This window comes from Dysidea avara, chromosome 5, assembly GCF_963678975.1.
Source record: "Dysidea avara chromosome 5, odDysAvar1.4, whole genome shotgun sequence".
In the NCBI taxonomy this organism is placed as follows: domain Eukaryota; kingdom Metazoa; phylum Porifera; class Demospongiae; order Dictyoceratida; family Dysideidae; genus Dysidea; species Dysidea avara.
Window position 1 is genome coordinate 4,288,581 of NC_089276.1, and position 24,741 is coordinate 4,313,321.

The 24,741-nt window shown below is 40.6% G+C and overlaps 2 protein-coding genes across 2 annotated transcripts in view; one reads left to right on the forward strand and one right to left on the reverse strand.

Annotated features, from left to right (window-relative positions):
- LOC136255751 (tyrosine-protein phosphatase Lar-like) overlaps positions 1–24,741 on the reverse strand; it is a 156,839-nt gene that overhangs the window by 123,816 nt on the left and 8,282 nt on the right. Inside the window, exons 3-4 of the mRNA XM_066048627.1 lie at positions 24,099–24,179; positions 11,120–11,179 (exon numbers count right to left, since the gene is read on the reverse strand). Of these exons, the coding sequence (XP_065904699.1) occupies positions 11,120–11,179; positions 24,099–24,179 (141 nt within the window). The remainder of the gene's footprint in view (positions 1–11,119; positions 11,180–24,098; positions 24,180–24,741) is intronic.
- LOC136256413 (uncharacterized) lies at positions 1,686–3,858 on the forward strand. Its single transcript, XM_066049366.1, has 3 exons — positions 1,686–1,804; positions 1,861–1,999; positions 2,172–3,858. Exons 1-3 carry the CDS (start codon positions 1,765–1,767, stop codon positions 3,856–3,858), a joined length of 1,866 nt encoding a protein of 621 aa, XP_065905438.1. The 5' UTR covers positions 1,686–1,764.

Genomic DNA, 24,741 nt, shown 5'->3' on the forward strand with positions numbered 1-24,741 from the left:
GGCAGGCAGGCAGGCAGGCAGGCAGGAAGGCAAGCAGGCAGGCAGTTAGTCAGTAGAAAATTCCATTGAATACTTTTTTTTTTTTTTAAATTTCGTATTTATTGGAAGCCTAACCAATACTGCCAAGATGCCAGGATGGAGTTGTGAAGCTTGTTTTTTGGTGAAATTTTTTTTGGCTAGGAAAACCCAAATCTCCATGATCCCTAATATACAGTACTACCGTACTGTATGATGATGGTGAAAGAGGAGAGACTAACTGGGTGGAAATAAATATATAGACAGGAGATGCAGCACCAGTAAGGCAGCCACCACACCATGTTCCATTTGCAGTCTGGAGTGAGATTGCCCGCCAACTGAAGTAGATGCAAGACAATGGAGTGATTCAGGAGAAAACACAGCATTTACCACATAGCAAGGACTCTTCGAGTTTAGGGTTACAAAGGGTGTATGCCATTTGGCTTAACCAACACTCCTGGTGATCTGATGGTGTTTTCGCATTTGCTGGAGGACCATTTAACTCATCTCCGGCTAGTGATAGACAGGTTGAAGCAAGCTGGTCTGAAGCTGAAACCAACTAAATGCCATTTTGTTAGACAGTCGGTTGGATTTCTAGGCCACATTATTACACCATCAGGGCTAAAACCTAATTCCAGACAAATGGCAGCGGTACATGATTTTCCTGTGTCAACCTCAATACATCAGCTGAGACAGTACTTGTGGTTAACCTCCTACTACCGCTGCTTTATAAAACGGTTGCTGATAAAGATGATATGGACCTACAGGTTGCTAGGATTCATGCTGATTCAAATATCTTAATTGTTAGAGACAACCTCAACTCCAGTGATGGCAGACTATCACCAAGAACAACAGAAGGATGAGGCATTGAAGATACTATATGATTACATGGTGAATGGGTCCGTACCACCTGATGAACAACAGGGAAGAAAAATTTGTGCAAAAGGCATGCACTTTGCAGTGGTAGATACAGGTTTTTGCAGTGGTAGATACAGGTTTTTGCAATTGAATTCGTCACCTTTGCGATTGAATTCGTCCCGTTTGCAATTGAATTCGTCGGTATTGCAATTGAATTCGTCCCGTTTGCAATTGAATTCGTCGGTTTTGCAGTTGAATTAGTTGGTTTTGCAATAGAATTCGTCACGTTTGCATTACAATTCGTCATAAACAAAACGGCTCCAAGAAACCAACCTGTTCATTAAGAGATGAACTATTTATGCCTTGGAGAGTTACACTTGAGACACTAGAAGGTAATTGAAGCTGGTAGTAAGCAAAGTTGATAGCTGTCTGACAAGTTAATTAGCTTGCTCGCGAGTGACCACACCCATCGCGAATGGTGTAGTAGAGTTTGGAATGTTGCTGGATAGGCTGTAGAGGAAGAATTATTGCCTTATAAAGAGTTGTTTACTACCGTTGTACTTGAACAAGTTCTTGTAGCAGCTGCTACATCATGTTTTCGTGTTTGCTCCAGCTGCCATTCTTGTTACGGACGAATTTAACTGCAAAAGCAACGAATTCAATAGGCAACTTGCATGTTACGTCATGCGTAAGCATACACGCCCATTTATGGTATCACGTTAAAAAAAATCCGTTAGAATGTATGGAAAATAGCGTCATGCGCGTACTCTCGAAAGCTTCCTGGCCACATTCTACCGTATATTCTAATGAAATTTCGTACAGTTATAGTCCAGAGTACAAGGTATCGCGTCGTGAAAATCGCTCTTGAATCGGTCGCACGAAGGGAAAGTTATGGTGGAAAATCCCGAGGAGTGTAGTTCTTCATCTTTTGGTACGTAAATACTTCAGGTAGCTAGTCTTCAAGTTGAATAAGAACTATCATTTCAGAGCCTCTAGTGGAAGATGACATACCTGGGGCTTCTCTGAATGGTCGAGATCCATCAGAATTGCATGTAGTTGAGCTGAAGCGATGGTTGAAATGTCGAGGAGCCAATCAATCAGGGCGCAAGGCTGATCTTGTCAAGCGGTTAGATTCTAACATGTTATATAGAGATATAATGTCTAAGCATAAAAGTAAATAGCTACTTCTATAATTGACAAGTTACATTATATATATAAGACAATTTTTGCACTTTATTACAGCTAATATAAACATGTATATAGTACATACACTTGAATTCATGCCCTCATTTCTGCAGGGTGTGTGACTACATTGCAACTGGACTAGCCTCACGACTAGTGGATCCTGATGGCAGACAACACCGAGTACAGGTTGATAAGCAGAGGTTACAAGCAAGTTGGGAACTACCCAGTGAAGGATGGACAGTAAATATTGAGCAGCTGCCAAAATTTTCATATGACCATCTATTTGCTCATTTGATATCAAATTCAAGAACTATTGCATCCAACCAAAAATCTGCAGCAACCAAGACATACCAAGCAGGTGCTATGAAACATAAGGAAGCAGGATACAGGCTTTTCAAAGACGATCATGTTAAAAGAGTAAAGTTCCACCTAGGTAGTGATAACAAGTGCTTTTTTAGTGCATTGGTCCAAGCGTCATTTAAAACGTCTACCAATTACTCTGTATCTGTTTGCATGAACAAGTTGAATGGTTCAGTAGTTGGAGCACGATGCAAATGTAAAGCTGGAGCTGGAGGGTGCTGTAAACATGTTGCAGCTTTATTGTACTGTATCCTGGATTACTCCGATTGTCAACTTACAGAGATTCCCGAACACAAAACTTGTACAGAAAAACCTCAGCAATGGAATGTTGCCAAGCACATTAAAGATGGACATCCAGTTTTATTTTCGGAAATATTATTTGTTCATCACACATATGGAAAGCGTAAAGTTGAAGAGGAGTGCAAAAGAATGGCCAAACGTAAACAATACCATGCATGCCCTCTATCGTTGCAGGCTGTCAAAGAAGAAGAGATTCGTGCACTGTGTACTAGCCTTGAGTCTAGCCAGAAGAATTCACCCTTTTCAAAGTTACTGAGAGGAAATGATTGTAAGCCGCTGGATGAAAATTTTGATGACAGTGATGATGATAGAACAAGTGCAGAAACTGATGATCACCTACAAAATGATGCCATACAACTTGAAAGTGCAAGTACCGACAACACACATTGTGAAACTAACTGCATACCTGTACTAGATGCAGAAGAAGCTGTTTTTGCTCACATCAGTATCAGTCAAGAAGAGGCTGATAAAATTCGAACAGAAACAACACAGCAGTCCGAAACACAGTTGTGGTACAAGGAACGGCAGTGGAGAGTTACAGCTTCCTATTTTGGTGAAGTCTGTAAAATGTGCAAGTCAACATCTCCTAATAGACTTGCTAATACTATTGCTTCTCAATGCCAAAAGCCATTTGTTCCAGTACCTTGTTTATGGGGGAAGGAAAATGAACCAGTTGCTATTGCAAGATATATTCAGCACATGAAAATGTGTAATAAAGACATCACAGTAGCTCAGACAGGTCTTATGATCAATACCAACTTTCCGTACCTAGGGGCTACCCCCGACGGCTTGATCAAAGATATTTCAAGCCCTGATCCTGATGGTATCCTGGAAATAAAATGTCCATTTAAATACAGAGATGTTAGTCTGACAGAAGCAGCACAAAACAAAGATTTTTATTGTGAACTAAATGACGGTACTCTGACTCTTAAAAGACGACACAATTATTACTACCAGGTCCAAGGACAGATGGCCGTGGCTTCCAGAAAGTGGTGTGACTTTGTCGTGTATTCTAATAATGAAGTATCGGTTGAGCGAATTGCATTTGATGAGAAATTCTGGATGTCAAAGACGCCAACTCTCAAAGACTTCTACATAAGGGGACTAGTGCCTATATTAGTAAAAAGAATACACAGTTAATATACATACATGTTATTGTGATTTGCATTAGCTAAGCAGTAAAAATAAGCACTCTTGAAACAACCAGGCTTTCATGTCGCTTGCTGTAAATATGTATTGTAGATAGATTACTTGGTTAGAATGTCATTACAATGTACCTCAACCAAACAACAGTGCTCATTTTTACTACTCAACTAATGCTGGTAAAAAGTTAGTCAGCATACAACAAATAAACCAAATGTGATCCAGTTGATCATGTAAAGACAAAGGGATTACTCCTTGTAGAATACGATAATTCTTTATGCGCTGTATTGCCCTTTCCACATGGATGCGTACAGAGGCAATGCGTCTGGTTTCAGCCTCATCTTCAAGAGACAACTGATCTCTTTCTCTTAAAAATGGAGGAATATTTAAAATCACTTTCTTTCCAACCAACAAGTCTTGTATGTCAAACCCTTTGTCTGCCATCACGACATCACCAGCTTCAAGGAGTTCTATTAATCCACAACTTGCGGTGATAGCCTTGTCTGAAATGTGCCCACCATACAGATGGGAGATGAATGTCACCAATCCATTGGGGGAAATGCCAACTAAGCCTTTTGCTGTATTATGGCTTTTATACTGTGAATATGTTTGCGACTGGGCTCTAAAAGATGACGGCATCTGTACGAAAATCTCTGTACAATCAATTATCACTCTTGTCTTTGGATAATGAGTTTTAAAACAAGCAGGCATCTCGTCATCTACCATCTGTCTTGAAGCCCATATGGGTAGCTGTTTTAACTTGAAAAAAAGGAAGTTGATCCATGTAGCTACAATTCGAGATATAGAACTAGGGTGTAGACAAAGCCTGTCCCCAATGTCCTTCTCTAATGCATTACATCTCAAACGGTATAATACAAGAAAGAGTTCATCTATTGGCTGCACCTTACGAGAGGGACCACACTTGTCAGTTCCAGTGGAACGATCAGCTTTGAAATCTGATCCCCAGTAATTCAAGTTGGTTACTGCAGGCCCTAAGAAGGAATAAAAGCTACAAAATATAGAATATGATGGAAATCCTGTGTAGAATCGAATATCATCATCATTACCCGCAAAACGATCCAAACCAAACTTTTCAACAGGCAAAGCTTGGAGTTGCAGTTTCAGTTCTGCTATCTCTTGCTGTAATTCACTGATTAATACTTCAGTTGTTTTCGCAGTTTCAACTTCTGGCCCACTACTGTGTGAAACTACTGCAGATTTCAATGTTGCACTTTTAGTTGTCGTAAGTGGTGCCGATCTTTGCTTGGGTGGCTTTCTAAAAGTTGGCTTGGGCAGCAAAGGAAATATCACAGGAACATCTGTGCTTCCCATCTTTTTCCCATTTCTAAAATGCAAGGAACACACCTTGTGGTGTTCATTTGGTACAAAATCTTTCCTTTTGATTTCATTAGTCCATTTTCTCCTTAATGCGTCATCCAGTGGAAACTTATGAAAGGAAAGCTTCTTATGTTTCTTAGAATTTGAATAGCAGCCAGGAACACAGCATGTATATCCCCCTCTCACTTTAGTTTTCGTATTATCATTTGAATCGGCTACCAAAGAACTACACTCCTCGGGATTTTCCACCATAACTTTCCCTTCGTGCGACCGATTCAAGAGCGATTTTCACGACGCGATACCTTGCACTCTGGACTATAACTGTACGAAATTTCATTAGAATATACGGTAGAATGTGGCCAGGAAGCTTTCGAGAGTACGCGCATGATGCTATTTTCCATACATTCTAACGGATTTTTTTTTACGTGATACCATAAATGGGCGTGTACGCTTACGCATGACGTAATCATGCAAGTTGCCTATTGCAAAAGCGACGAATTCAATTGCAAACGGGACGAATTCAATTGCAAAACCGACGAATTCAATTGCAAACGGGACGAATTCAATTGCAAAAACCGACGAATTCAATTGCAAACGGGACGAATTCAATTGCAACAGCGACGAACTCAATTGCAAACGGGACGAATTCAATTGCAAAGTCGCCGAATTCAATTGCAAAAACCTGTAATATTTTATACTTTATTGATCCTAAGCGCAAGGGGAAGCAGTTCCAGCCCATTTGCAAGAGAAGATTTTAAAACAGAGCCATTGGAGGTATTATGGTTGGCCATTTCTCAGGAGACAGGTTATTTAAGCTGGTGAGTAACAAATGGTGGTGGGATTCCATAACTTATTGTAGAAATTGCCCAGAATGTGCTGTCGTGTCTGGTGTGGGCAAGGCTAGTAGACCCTTAGTACACCCAATCCCAGTTGGCCAATTTTTTCAAATTTGGGGTGTAGATATTATGGAATTACCAACTACATGATAGTCTTCCAAGATTTGCTCACCAAATGGTCCTTGGTATTTCCAACTCCAGACCATAAGAATAGCCAAACTCCTTGCTGAAGAGCAGATTCCAATGTTTGGGTGCCCTGAAACCCTGTTGTCAGACAGGGGTGCTAATCTGTTAGTAACAGTGATACAAGACGTATGTGAACTGATGGAATTTCAAAGTTAAATACAACTGCATACCGCCCACAGTGTGATGGGGTAGTAGAATGAATGAACAGGATGTTGAAGGCCATGCTGCATAAGCACTCAGCAAAATTTGGTAGACAATGGGATGGACAATGCCCAAAATTTGGTAGACAATGTCTTGTGGGCCTATTGGAACATGCTACATGAGTCCACCAAGGAGAAACCTTCCTTCCTTCTGTTTGGGATGGATTGCAAGCCACCTACTGAAGCCACTCTCCTGCCAGCACAGTACTACCAGTGTCAGTCATTATAGGGAACAATTGATGCTGTCTTTTTCATCAGCTTGGAAACTTCCTCTCACTCATATACAGAAATCCCAGAAACACTACAAGAAGTATTACAACCTGAGAGCCAATCCCAAGACATACAAACACACTAGTAAGATCCCCCCCCCCTCCCCCATGAAGAGCAGGATAAACTGAGGAAGCTGTCATGGCCATGGCATGGCTCTTACCGGATTGTTTGTTGTGATGACACTAGTGTAACTGTTGCGCCCCGGTGAAGGCACAATACAAGTTCACCAGATGAGGGTTTGTCCTTGTTGTGGTCCAGGATTACCTGCTGGGTTTTTCTGGTATGGGGAAAACCGCAGTTGCCCAGGAAGAATTCCACAAAGGCTTCATCAAATATTAGAGAATCCCTTGCCAGTAGTAGCAGAAGGGACAAGCCATGTAGAAATAGTAATGATCTCGAAGATGGTGTTGACATGACGATGTACAGGAAATAGACGAACAAGGGCTGCATGATCAACAGGGGGAGTCAGAATTAGGTGATTTGGGCTTGGATAGTCTTTTTGATGAGTATTCTAGTAGTGTGAGCAATGGGAAAGAGTTGCAAGGACCCGGACTGGAACAAGCCTCTACAGTTTCTGCAGAAAAACATTATTATCTCTGTGATTGCTCTGGTGTACGACCCCCCAGGCAATTTGTCCACAAGATTCAGGATGAATCTCATTCCTGAGGGGAGAATGATGTAACAGTGTAACTTAACTGTATTATGTAATACAAAATATCACGTGTGCATGTACAAAGCAGTGTGTGCGTTAATAAGAGAGAACACGTTGTCACTAATTTTAGTACCGGTTGTTTTGGAGTTCTACTGGGTTGAACCAGTTACACACTCACTGCTCTGAGTGCTGGCTATGGCATTGTTTATACATGCCCTATGGGTAGGTTGTCACGTTGGTATATGTACTTGGTTGCATGTGACCCGGTCCTAGTAATAATTATACAACCAAGTACTAAAGATAACAAGAAATGTGGTCAAAATTACATCATAAATAACAAATGAATGAATGAATGTGTGCAAAAACTACAAGGCCTACAGACATGCACTAACTGGTGATAGAATCGCCATTGGACGAAGACACAAACGTATCATGCTTACTCATTTTCGTGCTGGTAACTGAAAAGCCATGGTATTCCATATAATGCACACTACAAAACAGTTAATTAAGGTGGCCATGTGACACCAACATGAAGGAAGCTTGTCATGACAAGTAATAGCAGTATGTTTGTTTGTATTGTTTACATACAAATACTGTATCCTTCCACCTAGCTGGCTTGCTAGACTCTGGTTGACTTGGCTGTCTGTTTGTAAATGTATTATAAACAGAGCACGTGATATGTTTTAACGTTTGTTTATATTGTTTACTTGTATTGTACATTTTGCTTCACTGGCTTAGCTGTCTTCTTTTATCTGGCTCACCTGGCTTGCATACTCTAACTATAGTGTTGTGTATCTCCTGCAAGCTGTGTATGCATACAGTGTGTGTACACATCCTGTGCCATTTCCACACTACTGATGAACCACATTTAGCTACCAGTGACCTCTAGTTGATACTGTACTGTTTATTGGTTACATAACAGAATAAATTCTATCTGTGGTGCTGCATACAGTACTACAGTAATGTATAGCTCTCTCCTGTATGTTTTGCACACACATATACTGTGTACACATCACTGTCATTGCCACACCAATGATATATACCAGCAAATGGCCTCTAGTTACGATGCCACTATTAGGGCTGTGACGAAGCTTCGAATATTTCGTGGGTTCAAAGGTTAAGTAAACTTCGAATTATAAAAGTGTCCTTTAAAGCTTCATATTGCACTCATAGTCTACGAAAGAATTACAAATAAACGTCGTTATCTTATTGCAGCTGCTTATTCTTCTTGTGTGATCAATGCTCATCTCTTCGTGATCAATCTTCATGTGCCACGCCCACTTTTAAACTCAGTTTGCTACCATAGTTTGCTACCTTACAACACCTTATAAAGTGAAAAATAATGATTGGAAAATGTCCTTTTAGCCACTACTTGGTGTTTACCTATGCATGATTGCAGTATAGAGGACATGCCCATATGTAATCAATCTTGCATCATTCAGTACTGCTATTATACACTTTCCAAATGCTTACAAACTTATTATATAGGTTTAGAAAGTTAAAACTTAAGAAGGATATGCATAAATACAAGAAAACCTGTAACTTGAAAGCTAACACCTAAGCCTCAAATGTTCGAACACTTTATGGGCGAATGTTTGATCTCAATATTTGTCCCAGCCGTAGCCACTATTGTGTTATATCTGTCACTATACTGAGTTGATTTGGGATCGTAATTATTTTAGTAGTGCATAGCCTCACCAGGGGGTTATCGCATTGGTGTATGAACTTGGTTGCATGTGACCTGGTCCTAGTAATAATAATGTGAACTCTTGATATCAGAAAGTAAACGAACTCTTAATATTAGAGACTTACTTCTTAACAGTATCAGTGTGTTTTTAAGGCCTATCCTGCAAACTCTCTCACTCTCAAACGTAGTGCTAAGCCTCCTTGGTAATGGTTTCTCCCCTTGTAGAACAATTTAACGCATCTTTAACAAAATAACTTTCCACATTGGCATTGTTTAACGTTAACAATGTGGAAAGTTGTCAAAACACATACCGGTATCATTCAATAAGGGTAAACAAGCCCGTCAAAGGTGAATCTAAATAATTGATGCAAAGACTTATAAGAGACACCATCTCTACCAAACTCTGAGGGTTATGGTAAGTGAAATGTGAGGCTGAGTGGTTGGCCATAGTGTGCTCTGTATAACAGTAATCACACAATTAGACCAACAAGGCTCGTTATACATGTGGTACAAAACTGAGGGATGGTCTCACTTAATGCACTTGTAATTGAGACACTAATATGCTATTCAGTTTTACCTTTTGACTTTACTACATGCCATCTAACACTACCTGTATAGTAGGTCCTTAATAATTATACTGAATCTAACATCATAGCTTCAGGTAAGTGTACTTAATTTGCTTGCATCACACAATGCATGTTTGTGTCATGCGATCATCATTGTCTCAATAATCATAACAATGCCCTCATGATAAGCCATGCTGTTACTATCCACAATTTTTGTGCAATGACATTCATTCACAAAGCCAGCCAAGAATACATGCAATGCCATTCGTAGAGATTATTTTGTAGCAGGTAGCAGTTTAAGGGTGCTCTGTACAGTTCCACGTATGGCTTCTGAGGTTAGCACAGCTGGGGTTTACTAATGGATTCCCATGGTCACCAGTAATTATCTAATTAGTCTGTGGCTTGTTTAACCTGTGGCGGCCCAACGAGAAAATGTCTTTTATGATGAAATAACCTGCCACAAACAAACAAAGAAGAGCGATATACATGAAGGAAGCAAAGTAAGTGTTGGTTACGCAATTAAGAAACAATAACTGTGACCATAGAACAGCTGTGTGATACTAAAATTAGAACTAGTTTGTCATTTTAGACCTGAAAATTTCAGATGGGCAACCATGATATTTATGCATTAAAAGAGCGTTTGTCATTTTTTGATAGCTCCTTCTGGCGAGGAATGGCGTGGAGGTAAAGAAGACTGATTAGTGCCAGCACAAAAGCAGAAGAAGAGTATCTGATGACTGAGAAGCCAGAGAACAAAAATAGAAATGCATGTTTGTTTGTACAGTTTTCAATAGTGTATTTTTAAAGAATCAAGTCTCTAGGGCATAAACTGTGGGACTAGCTCTAGTTTGAAGCAAAAATTTATAACTCGCCTTCTACTAAGACATGGGATTTGGACTAAACCGTGCAGTAGTGATAGCTTATTGCAAATAAAAAGAGTTTAGCAGAATAGTTTAATCCGTTCGTAAGTTATAGCAGAAAACATAATTTACGGGAAGTCATATGTGCAACTATACAGAGCACCTTTAAAAGTGATTTCATAAGCAACAGCCTTTTTACTAAGAAGTTCAAGGAAGCACTAATTTCTACATGTAACAAGCTTAAAACCCAATCCATTACATATACATGCCTCACTAACTTATTTTCTATCACTAAACATTTGAGCACTTTGTTGAAGCAAAATACCATAATTTCAAAGATCACTCACTATCTTAATTTCTAGCACAAGCACATGGTTGTACCTTACAGTACTTTGCACTCCTGCTATTCTTAATAAACATATTATGCATCGCTCACCATCATGCAGCTTTCTTATCTGTAATGCAAGACAATTGTGATATCAAGCATCACCAACTACAAGCCCACCATTCAGCGTACCATTTTATAAGTTTTGCTAACATAATGGTCGTACTCTACCTACCTACCAACAGATACCTACCTGTATCCAATGTCTAACAACACTAGCAGACCCCAGATACACACAAACAGATACAAACAAACAGAAACACAGCAATAGCTCATACCTGCTGGAATGGGTGATGGACTTGCAGTAACAGTTGATGTAGTTGTGCTGTTAATCATAGCTGTCGACAATAACAGGTACAATAAACCATTATGTAATATAAGTAAATCAACAGTACCCTAAACAATATTGTACAGGTCTTACATATATATGGAAAGGATAAAAGTGCCGAAATGTAATGTATTTTTCATACAGTATACTAATTATCCACATAACTGTACTGTATTTGCCCCCTTAAAGCACTTGCGTGGGTGTAGGTCAAATAAATAAAAATAAGAGTGCTACTATTTCCATAGAGCACTGAAAAGAAAATACAGCACTGTTGATCATGTGTGTAACATTTCAAATTGCCAGAAGTAGCCAAAACGATGCTATCTGTTTGTTTTATGACCAAACTTGTACTATATAGACACGTAACGATTGTCTGACGATTGTCTGATGTGATTCGAGTCTACAAAATGAATGCTCCAAACAAAGACAACCAGAAAGCACTGCCGCGAGTGCAATACAGTGGAACCTCTCTGTTGTGGAGATATTTAGACCCAGAATTTTTGGCTATTTTCTGCTGTAATATAGAGGTTTTCTTTCTTCACAGGTAAAAATTGTATTAACCAGACCTGTCGGGACCTAAATTTTTGTCCTTATTATGAAGGTTTTTTCTATTGCGTCCTTAATTCAGGGAGTTTGTTAAGAGAGATTCCACTGTATGGGGAAAATAGCACGAGGGTGGGGGTGAGGGATCAATGCAGCATGAGGCGAATACCGTTATGCGGATACAGTACAGCTATGTTATAGTTACAGCACTGCCACACATAACAGTACTACATTTGTCCAATTATCCACATAACTGAACTGTATGACTCATACAGTAGTTATGTGGCTATATGGTACTAAAAATACAGTATTCATGAGCACTTTGAGATACTGTAAGGAACTACTTTACTCAGACAGAATAATTGACCACGTGCAGGACATTGTTTATTACTAAAACCAGCCAAATTAACAGACTAATACTACCAGTTTATTCTACAACTAGAAATAGATTATATAAACACTTACTGATAGTCTGATCACTGAAAATTATAGCAGTTAGGGCACTTAAGAGAAACACTTAGAACGCAAGACAATCAGGGAATACAATATAACAATTAAAGCATCGCCTATGCTCGTGTGTATGAAAAATACAGCACTGGAAGGGGGGAGGGGGTCTCCAGACTAATACAGCACTCAGCTTCACTTTATGCTGCATTAGCCTCTCAACACACCTGCATTTTGTGTGTCAGTGATTCAACTGTAACTATAAGCTTAAACTCATTTAGACAACAGTTAGCTCTCACATAAAAAGGTTGAGATGGAAGAAAAAGACATCGAGGTGGTATTAAGCACTGATTACAAAGTTTAGTGCAGCGGTCACTTGTGATGCAATATTAGGTAGAACATATACTGTTAACTTGTAACAAATTCCTGATACTTCTACAATACGTATATGTTAAAGCATAGCCGCAACTGCTATATGAAAAATAAAGTACGAGGAGCGCGGCCGAGATGCTAATAAAACACGAGGCAAAGCCGAGTGCTTTATTAGCATCGAGGCCAAGTGCCGAGTACTTTATTTTTCATATAGCATGAGCAAGGCTATGCTTTAAATGATTTATGGAACTTTCTAGTCGTGTAGCTTCACCATACACTAGGACTTGTAATTAACATGTGTTGCACGAACTATTAGCAGCCTGAACAACACACAACTAGTTTAACAAAGTAACTCACGCGTATTTCACCATAGTTTGGCATGGTAGACGTTCATCGCGTCTTTTGGTTGCAACCCACAATCGATTCTATTGTGAGTCATATGGTGAAATATTTCTGTTATATCTCCAGGACTTGTCCGTTTACATTAACAAACGTATCAGCAACGTTATCTTCTCCTGCCCATCATTGGTATATATGTCTATAAAAGCAATCCAGTGGTAGAACTCATATTGGCTGGGGTGATTGATCACTCAGCGCTGCGAGGCTATCAGCCTTCACTGGCTTGGGTGATTAGTCGTACTGGCGTAAGCCCCGCAGGCTATTAGCCTGCACTACAGCACGTGGGCAACTGTGCTTTATTGCCCACAAAGAGTGCTTTATTGAATGAATAAAGCACTCTTTGCAGTGCAATAAAGCACTCTTTGTGCTCGATGAAGCACTGCTAGCTGGCTGAGAGTGTACTTTATGAAATGTAAAATACACCTTTTCCTTTAATCTTGCCCACGCATAGTTCTATAAATTGGAGTTAGTTGGCTCTCTTTCCACGGGAATCTGGTGCAGTACAAACCATCAGGAAGACGAGTAATACATGTCTGAGAGTAAATGTTTCTGATGGTCCTTGATGGCTTCACAAGTACCAGGAGCATGAGGTCCCTTGCAGTACACACATGTTGGTTTCTTTCGCGCGGCGAGGCTATCAGCCTTCACCGGCGTGGGTAATTAGTCGTACTGGCACGAGCCCCACAGGCTTTTACTTTAAAAGTATGCACATGGAAGCTTACGTAGTCCTTTGAAATAGTTACTGTAAACAGCCATCTTGTTTCAATAAACATGACCATACCGTGTGCAGTACATTGGTTATCCAAACTATGCAATACAAAGCTTTCAATACATGAAGTTGCTTTGATGGTTGGAGCCCATTTATCTCCTGCTTTTTACTCAAACAGAATTCACATGCATCTTACTATCAACATTTTAAAATTCTGATTACAAGTGTGGAACATTATACAGCAAGGGGAACAAGGGGAACATTATACAGCAAGGGGAACATTATACAGCAAGGGGAACAAGCATGACACTGAAACATAACATGCAACTGTACTTCAAGTGATGTCCACATAATTGCCACAAATATTATAACTAGATGAATAAAAAATTGGAATTTTAAAATAGGAATAGGGATCACTGAAAAAAGCCACAAAACAAGAAGGGATCGCTGGGGTGGTAATGTAAACCACAAATCCCTATTTTGACTCTCTGTCATAAATCTTTACTTACATGCTCTGTCATTTTGAGGTGAATCAAAATAGATTATGGTTTACATTACCACCCCCTGTGATCCATTACCACCCCCTGTGATCCCTTCTTGTTTTGTGGCTTTTTTCAGCGATCCCTATTCCCATTTTAAAATTTCCAATTATTTATTCATCTAGTTTGTGTACTTTTTATTAATCCAGTAATGGATTATGAAGAAAATTGTTGTGAATAGTGTAATTTTGCATTCTGCATAGTAATGCCATCAACGTTTCAGTACCAACATGAAACTGATCAAATTGCAATGTGCATACAGACTGAGAATCTCCCAATATGAGCTACAATTTATATTACTGGTGCCTTTAATAACTGTCAAATTCAGTGCAAGGATTGTTGTTATACACTTGACTGCTCTATTAGAGTATTTAATCTGGATAACCCGCCCACGTACAATAATCACGGAGTGAAAAAAAACCACCTTGCAACAAAGTCATCAGCCCAGATTAAGCTTCCTGGCCTATACTGAGTTTAATAAAGACAGATTCTATTAGCCACAAGCAGCTTTGAGCATGATCTTGTATGGCTTCTCAAGCATAATGGCATTTTGGCAAGAAGAAACAGCACAGTTTGGGCTGTTTCCATCCAAAAACGAAATCAAAAATAGGTCATGGACATGCACAATGATCCATTCAGCAAGCCTTGCTACCTTTTATCCCAGGATTCTCCTTGTAAACTTCGCTATCCCTGTGATAGAATAATAATAATAATAATTATACAACCAAGTACTAAGAATAATAAGAAATGCAGTCAAAATTATGTCATACATAAAAACAAATAATGAATTAATACTTAATGTTCTCGAAAACTACGAGGCCTAGAGGCCTAGAGGCCTAGAGACATGAACTAACCGGGGATAGATTCGCCTGTCGAAGGCACAAACGTATAATCGTTGCGCCTGTTTGTGCTGATGACTTGACCATATGTGTAATTCTATATAACACCCAGTACCACACCCTTGCTTAATTGCCACTTTACACGTAAACAACAAGATTACAAGTAAGTTTTTATGTTTGTAACATTTTAAGTCTCCATGCCAGCTGCCAGTGGATTCATTCACATAAAATATGTAATTAAACAATACAAGAAAACATTAAAACATATGCCACGCTCTTTACAATACAGTTACATATAAAATACAAGTAAACAATCTTGTCTTGTGCAGCTGGCATGGCGAACTTCCTTTGCGTTGGTGTCAGGAAATTCAATACATGCTTAATCTTTTTTGCCTTCACCTGGCTTAGCTACTAGGCTCTGGCTGGCTTGGCTGCCTTCCTTTATCTGGTTCATCTAGCTTGAATATTCCTACAGTATTGTATAGCTATCTCCTGCAAGTTGTGCATGCATAATTATAGTGTGTCACCCATCACTGTGCCATTACTACACCACTGATGAACCTTATTTAGCTCCAGTTGATGTTGATACTGTGCTGTATATTGGCTAATAATTTTTATCTGTTGATGTTGCCTATAATGTATTACTACATACAATACTGCAATAATGTATAGTTCTCTCCTGTATGTGTTGTATACATATACTTTGTACACATCACTGTGCCATTACCACACCAATGATGTACTGGCACTTAGCTACTGGTGGCCTTTAGTTACAATGCCACTGTTGTGTTTTATCTGTCACTACTGTGACATATTGAGATGATTTGGAGATCGTGCCTTTACCACTAATAGCCACCGGGGGGCTGTCACGTTGGTGTATGTACTTGGTTGTATGTGACGCGGTCCTAGTAATAATATTATGAATAATAATAATATGAACAAACAGGCATATTTCAGTTTTGTCTGAAATACACATACTGTTTCCTTTTCACTTGATACTTACTAGTGGACCAATACTCATTGCAAATAACCACCAGAGGGTTGTTTTGAGTTGAAGGATGCTTTTCAAGGTGGTTTTTAGGTGTGTGTTCTATTAGAGTTTTTTGCAAAAAACATGGGCGATCCCTATTATGAACCCACTATAGTGGTTCATGATATTTACTTGGTTAAACTCCACAGCACCTATTACCTTAGTTAGCAAAATCAATGGCTGTTTTTCGCTGCTCAGTGAAGAAACATGTGTTGTGTAGGGAAAGGAGCAACTGATTGAGATGTTATACTGTATAGAAGGTATTTGCTAAGATGCACTTTTCACAAATTGATAAAATCCCACTATAGAGTAAATAATGAGGTTTATGTGCATAATAAAGTACTGATTTGTAATAATACAACAGTTTTATAGACCATAAAAAAACTTTGCGACAAACAAAACTCTAAACAATGAAATATGTCGCGACTTTTAATACTGAAAAGTACCTTAAACACAAGATTAAAGTCCTCATGATAAAACCTGTTATACAGTAGCTGGTAGTTTTTGAAAAGCTAGTGAAGTGAAACTAGTGCAATAAAAGATTATTATATTTCAGAAGGCTTAGTCTGGTAGTTTTTGAAAAGCTAGTGAAGTGAAACTAGTGCAATAAAAGATTATTATATTTCAGAAGGCTTAGTCTCACATATCAATGGTGTTTTACCTAGATACCTATAATTACCAGCTGTTAGTAGTTACTAATACATGGGCAAGCATTCCACTTGCTACTCCACGCATGTGCATGGACAAGTCTTATAAGTACCCACCATGCTTCACACCTTCAACCTTTTTCTTAGCTCACTGCTGTCGGTTGTTCACGTGTGTTCTTCTCAACGTCTTTCCTTGGGACTGGCAAGTATAAATTTAAATATGCTGACCAATGCTGCCCTGCTTGGACGCTCTCTACAGGAACTCCAAGAACAGATGATCACGATATGAGCAGAAATTACATCCATCAAAGAAACTCGACAGTCTTCGTTGTTGGAAACGACTCCAGCCCAAGGCGAAGACCAGTCTGGAACTCCACATTATCTTCCTTCACTGCGGATACCAGGCACAACGTGGCCCGAGGAGATGGATCTGATCCAGCCACTGGACGACGATGACTCTCCAGAAGCTGACGTGACGTGCTCCAAAGGAGCATGTGTAGCACGTGTTGTCGAAGTTAGCCATGCTACTGAGAAGCTCCTGAAGTGAAGCTTCGTGTCCATGAAGAGGCTTCAGGTCGGCAACAACTTTGCACTACCGAAGGTAGCAGTTATGAAGACGCCTTCTCTTGACATGGTAATGGGCTATTAATGCTCCAAGTCGACGAAATTGAATGATTGGAGCCTATACCGCGTTCAGGCCCTAATGCTGGATGCGGTGGCACCTTTGACGGAGATAATGGAACTCTTCCACTCCCAGGCACAGGAAATCTCCTCTGAACATATTGCCAAGGAAGCGGAGTCTGCTATTACTTTACTGGACAATGCTTCCTCCCAGATGTCTTCTCTGCGACAGACTCGTGAGCTCCAGGAATACAACCAGGACCTGGTGGTGTGGGCCCAGCAACGGGAGGAAAAGTTCATTGAGGTTGCTCCAGCACTGTTTGGGCAGAGTTTTCCCGAAGATGTCACAGAGTATCTAGACCAGGTGGCTTCTCTGAAGAAAGCCAAGGTAGCAGCAGCCAACACACCATCATTATCGGGTTTTCCAGCCAACCAACAGATCAGCATACCGGCATACCCAGAAGCAGCACCTGGCACCCTACTACCCTCATGTGCGTCAGCAAGGTGGCCACCAGCAGAATAAGCCACCGAAATGACAATCACTGACAAACAGTGCAATGAATGTACCTGTACCTCATGCAAACAGTACAGTAAATGCACAAGTATGCCAAGCTTTAAAGCCATCAACTGCAAACCCTACATTACTGAAAGCTATGGGGATAGGGTTTGTGGTCACACCAAAGGAAAAGGAGCCCTCTATGGCGGCAGGGAGACTGGCTTCCTTTATAGACACCTGGAAGGTGTTGACAAAGGACACTTGGGTATTGAATGCCATAGAAGGATATCAAATATCCCTTGTTGGGATTCCCACTCAATTTCAAAGGGGTGCTCTCCAAAGAGCACAAAGCTCTATTATTGGAGGAGACACAGGAACTCCTACACAAAGGAATGCAACCGGTTTCATTTCCATCCTCTTCCTAGTAGCAAAGAGGAATCGTCAGATGAGACCAGTGATCAATCTGAAACAGTTGAATCATTGGATAGAGGCTCCTCATTTCAAGATGGAGGAAATTCCTACCCTTCGGGATATGCTCCACCCAGGGGACTGGATAATAAAAGTGGACTTGAAGGATGCCTACTTCACCATCCACATCCACCAGGACCACCAGCAGTACCTGAGGTTCATGGTGGACGAGATTTACTACCAGTTCACCTGCCTACCATTTGGTCTGTCTTGTGCCCATGGACCTTCACCAAGGTGATGAAGCCATTAATGACCCTGCTGAGGTCATGGGGTATCGGGGATAATTATTTATATCGACGACATTTTGATACTGGCCGATTCCAAGGAGGAGGCTACCCAACACCTGGAAGTACTTGTGTCCCTCCTAGAAGCCCTGGGATTCATCATAAACCAGGAGAAATCACTCCTATCCCCAGTCCAGGAGATAGAATTTTCAGGACTGATGGTGGACTCACTGTGCATCCCTCTGGCGAGAAACCGCGTCAGATTCGCAAGGAGGCAACTCTCTGTTCACCTGCAAGGTTGTAACTGCAATCAGATGCTGCCTCTCGGGCCAGAAGCCCAGGAGGAGTTTAGTTGGTGGAAGCATCACCTGACCCAATGGAACAGGAGGACCGCTCTTCGGAGATCAGTACAGATAGTGATCCAGTCAGATGCTTCCCTCTCAGGATGGGAGCAATGTGCAACGGGGTGAGCACTGGAGGCTTATGGTTCCCACAAGATCAATTACTGCACACCAATTGCCTAGAATTGTTGGCAGCAGATCTGGCTTTGAAGTCATTTCTGAAAGATCAGCACGAGGTAGCAGTCTTGCTGCAACTGGACAACTCCACAGCTGTGGCATACGTCAACAATCTCCCCAGCGCTCACAGCCTTGGCGAGAACAAGGGCCCTGGAGAGGGACATCATAATTACAGCCCAACACATCCCAGGTATGTCCAACACTGTAGCAGACTGCAAGTCCAGGGACAGATCAGACTGGATGTTGGCTCCTCAAGTATTCCACAAGATGAACAATATTCTGGGGCCCCTAGAGATTGACCTGTTTGCATCATGGCTGATTTACCAGTTGTTGCCACGATTATTCAGCTGGAGGCCAGACCCCCAAGCAGCAGCAGCGGATGCTTTTCAACAGAACTGGAGTCAGTTGAGGGGATATGCCAACCCCCCGTGGTCCCTAATGGGATGATTACTGAGCAAGGTGAAATCACAACAGGCTGAGGTAGTTCTGGTAGCCCCAGTGTGGAGGGCCCAGACATGGCACCCTGTCCTACTGAGGATGTTGAGGGACTACTCTCGGCTTCTCTCCCCTCAGGAAGCTCAGATGTAGAGGGGGGAACAACTGAGACAATTGGAGGTCACCCCACAACTAGCCGTCTGGCCTGTCTCTAGGCAAAGTTCTGAGACAGCTGCCTTTCTACAGAGGCTTCAAACCTCATGCTGGCCTCCTGGAGGTCAAAGTCCTCACAAATACATAACTCCTTGTTTAACAAATGGATATGCTGGTGTGGTGAACTCCATAGAAATCCCATTTCTGGGCCTAAATCAGACATGGCTAATTTCCTGGCCCATTTATTTGAGTAGGGCTACCAATCACATTCACTGAATTTCTTCAGGTCAGCCATTTCATCAGTTCATGATCCAGTGGATGGGGTGGAAGTCGGTAGACACCCCACGATCAGTAGGCTCTTGAAAGGAGCCTTTCATTCCAGGCCCTCCTTCCTAGATACACTTCTAAATGGAATGTACAGGTACCTAGAGGGTTTGGGTCCTTCGGATACCCTGCCCCCAAACAGTTGACATTTAAACTCGCAATGCTAATGTACCTTACCAGACCATCACGCTCTGCAGATTTAGCTTCCCTCCAGTTGGACAGATGCCAGTACAAACCCGAAGGAGTTGTTTTCTTACCGTCGGCATTGGCCAAACAGTCATCACAAGGCAGAATATTGTGGGAGTTCTTTTTTCCATCTTTCCCCCACAACAGTACTCTAGAAACTCTTCGTCATTATGAACAAGCCACAACTCCTCTAAAGCCTAAGGATACTAGCAAGTTGCTTGTGGCTATTGTCAAGCCCCATAAGCCTGTCGCTTCATGTACTATTGCTCGTTAGCTACGAGAAACATTGAAGCTCGCAGGTATTGATGTATTGATTTTTGCACGCCACTCAACTAGAGGAGCATCTACATCAGGAGCTGCAGGAGCTGATATTACTACTACTGATATTATGAAAGCTGCAGATTAGAGCATTGAATTGGTTTTCAGGAGACACTATTATCATCCGTCTCATGATGTTTCGTTTGGTAGAGCAGTACTATCTCCTTCATCTTCTGGTGAGACCTAACCTTGTAGTACAGTACATTAACTGTCTTATTTGGGAATGAGATGGGCTCAACTTCACCTTGTTGAAGCTACAAACAACACCATTGATATGTGAGACTGAGCCTTATGAAATATAATTGCCAAATGGCTCAGATCACGAAGTGATTGCATGCTATTTGGGATTATATGAAGAAGGCGAAGTCGAGCATATCAATAATCCCAAATAGCATGCAATCACTTCGTGATCTGAGCCATTTGGCAATTAATTTAAAAATGAGGTAGGGTTCCAGCGATAAAAAGTAGTGAAACAAGAGATGATGGTAGTATGAGAGAAATCCTCCCTAAATTGGCATGTTTCATCATCTTTTCAATGCCAAAGTAGGGATTTTCCCACACTGCTACTAGGCATAGCTATTAAATACACATGTGGCCGTGATTGCCGTATTAGAGTATCTCAATCTCACTGCTCAGCTCCACGGTACATTAAGCTAGGGGGTGTTTCTATGGAGCTAGATCGTTGAGAGGTGTGACTTCAGCACTGACTATTAGAAGTGTGGTGGTGTTCTGATTGTTTAAGGGGGCATGGCCCATTGCAATTGCTTTTATTTAAAGTTCAACTTAGCTGCCACCCAATACTACCAGGGATACTACACGCCTCAAATAGTTTCATGGCATCTAAATACACTTTTAAAAGGAAAGCACCAGTACGGAAAATTAATACCTTGGTATAGTTTTTCCAAACATGAAGAAGACCACATTTAATAGAAGATAAAGGGAATAGCAGAAGGCAGACATTCGTCAGCACCCATGAGTTTGTCGTTGTGGCATAAAATGGTGGCCACGTGCTGTTTCATTTTCCATAAGTGATTTTTATCACATATGATATTTTTATGATGGCTTTTAGATGCATCATTTTTAACTTAAGGGGGAAGCCTACTAAACAGTACCACCATACTGTAAGATATCTATGTTATGATTCCTGGGGCCTAACTACCACAGTAGTAACAATTATAGAACTTTGCGTGGGCGAGATCAAAGGAAAAAGTGTACTTTAAATTTCATAAAGTACACTCTCAACCGGCCAACTGCTTCATCGACCACAAAGAGTGCTTTATTGCACCGCAAAGAGTGCTTTATTCGTTCAATAAAGCACTCTGCGGTGCAATAAAGCACTCTTTGTGGGCAATAAAGCACAGTTGCCCACGTGCCTTAGTGTAGGCTAATAGCCTACGGGGCTCGCGCCAGTACGATTAATCACCCAAGCCGGTGAAGGCTGATAGCCTCGCCGCGCTGAGTGATCAATCACCCCAGCCAATACGAGTTCTACCACTGGATTGTTTTTAGACATACCGAAATGCTTCGATGATGGGTGGGAGAGGTAACATTGCTGTTACGTTTGTTAATGTAAATGGACAAGTCCTGGAGATATCACGGAAATACTTCACCATGTGACTCACAATAGAATCGATTGTGGGTTGCGAGCAAAACCTGCCAAAAGACGCGATGAACGTCTACTATGCCAAACTATGGTGAAATACGCGTGAGTTACTTTGTTAAACTAGTTTGTGTGCGTTCAGGCTGCTAATAGTTCGTGCAACGCTTGTTAATTACGAGTCCTAGTGTATGGTGAAGCTACACGACTAGAAAGTTCCATAAATCATTTAAAGCATAGCCGCGAGTGCTATATGAAAAATAAAGTACGAGGCGCGCGGCCGAGATGCTAATAAAGCACTCGGCGAAATAACACTCGCGGTTATGCTTTAACATATACATAAATCACCTACAAATACTGTATGTGTACAAATTTTTAAGGGACATAATTTTCACATATTTCGCAGTTGCTAAGCTGTCCATGAAATTTTCATCTTCAAAAATTAACAATTATCAGTTTTAGCTCTATGCTTTTTAATAGGTAACCTCAGTGAAAAACAAGCAATTCTCAAAAATAAAACCACAATAATCATTAAATTTGCCGGTCTGCGAATTACGTACCTTGAAAATTTGTACATATATAGTACTCTAACTGCCACATAAAGCATCTCACACGAAATTGCAAGAAGTATTAAACTCTCTGTAAATACACTAACAACTTAACAGTGCATTTGTGATGATACTCTATGTGAATAATTATCCATTTCACGTATATATATACAGACCTTCACCTAGGAAATGACTCAGACAGATAGTTTAAAGATCCGTGTGCTTATTGTACGAACACGGAATCTAGGGGTTTTGGGAGCATGCCTTTATCTTAGTCACTCAGAATGCTTCTGGTGTATTCTCATGTACCTGAGAATGACGTGCCGCTCCAGAAAAGATACTCATACATTGCTTCTGGTGCATTCTCAAATAACTTCAGAAATTTTGAATTTTAGACTCTCATATGGTAGAATGCTTCTAGTGCATTCTCAGTTACCACATGCCTGCCAAGAATTTTTTTTATTTTAGATTCCTTCAGGTTGTTTTGATACATTCTGAGGCACTTTCATTTAAACTATTGCTTATATTCAAAGTGGGAAAAGAGTTGGTGAGTGCCCCCTCCCCCCCCCTTCTCATGAAACCCCTGATGTATTCACCTATACTTGGCTTGATATAGCATGATATAGTGGCTCTCCAGGAAGCCTGATGATTAATGTAACTACAACTAAAACTAGCACGCGCGCACACACACACACACACACACACACACACACTCACTCACTGACACTCACTCACTCACACACACACACACACACACACACACACACACACACACACACACACACACACACACACACACACACACACACACACACACACACACACACACACACACACACACACACACACAGAGGGATGGGTGATGGATTAATGGTAATATTTGATGTAGATGTTGCGCTGGTCGTCATTGCAGTTGACAAGAACAACTACAATAAACTAATCCACAAATCAACAATATCTTAACGTTAAAATCATTTAGATAACAGCTCTCATATGAGCAACATAATTTGAAATCACACCATGTATGTTGTACTTACACAGACAGATTGAAAGAAATGAATGCCTTTGACAAATTTTAACATGAAACAATGTAAAAGCCATTTTCTTTGTGTGACAAGCAACTCTGTGTCTCTATACTGCTAAGCAGCAGACACCATGTAACAATTCATTTTGTTCCTTGGGTTGCTGTTTAATTTGTGATATACGTAAAACAAGAACACTGTGAGTCTGTATAACATTATTTCTATTTTAGAAGCACAACTTGATTTGATGCAGGTTTTTGATAAGTGTTTATACTAGTTAAACTGGCCCAACTCAGACATCTACTGCTCCACCAGCAGTAATCCACTGGGTCAATTACTTCAGTGTATTAATCAAAAAATGTACTAGTGCTGGAGCAAAAACCATGGGGTGTATGGATCATTTTGTGTTCACACTGGGCCACTGGAGTGTGTCGTACTGTCTTATCAAATACCCTGGTTTGATGTATACTACAATATAGCAGATGCATCCCACATACCCATCACAGTTGATGTTGTAGTCATGTCAATTGTACTTGTAGTTGTACTGGGCTCAGCAGCTGAAGTTGATGTTGTAGTGGCTAGAACAAAAAAAAAGAATGAATACAACACAAGTAATACCCTGCATATGTCTGGTAAAAATTTTTTTTGAAAACACGCATGGGACAAAATCACATACAACAATTAATTAGCCATTTTAAAATATGGACTTAATCCACAATGACGTCACGAGCACAAGATGGTCGCATTATTTGGGGGACTAATGTACAAGCACCTATGGAGAAATTATTTTGATCGGTCATATTTCACTTGTGAAGAAAGATACCAACCAGTAGCCAACAGGTATGGGTATAACGTAACAAAAACTATTACAAACAAGCATTATCTTGAAATTTTTCAGCATGCGATACAAATTGTTTATTGTGTTGTCTTGTACCCATATCTGTTACTTAGAGCTTGATATCTCCTACCCTGGCTGAAATATGATCAATCAAAACAATTCCTCCATAGGCACCTGTACATTAGTCCCCCGAATAATGTGGCCATCTTGTGCTCGTGACATCTTTGTGGATAAAGTCCATTAAACTTGTGCAAATGAATTTAATCAACCTCTGAAACACATGAGTTTTGTCATGCCGACAC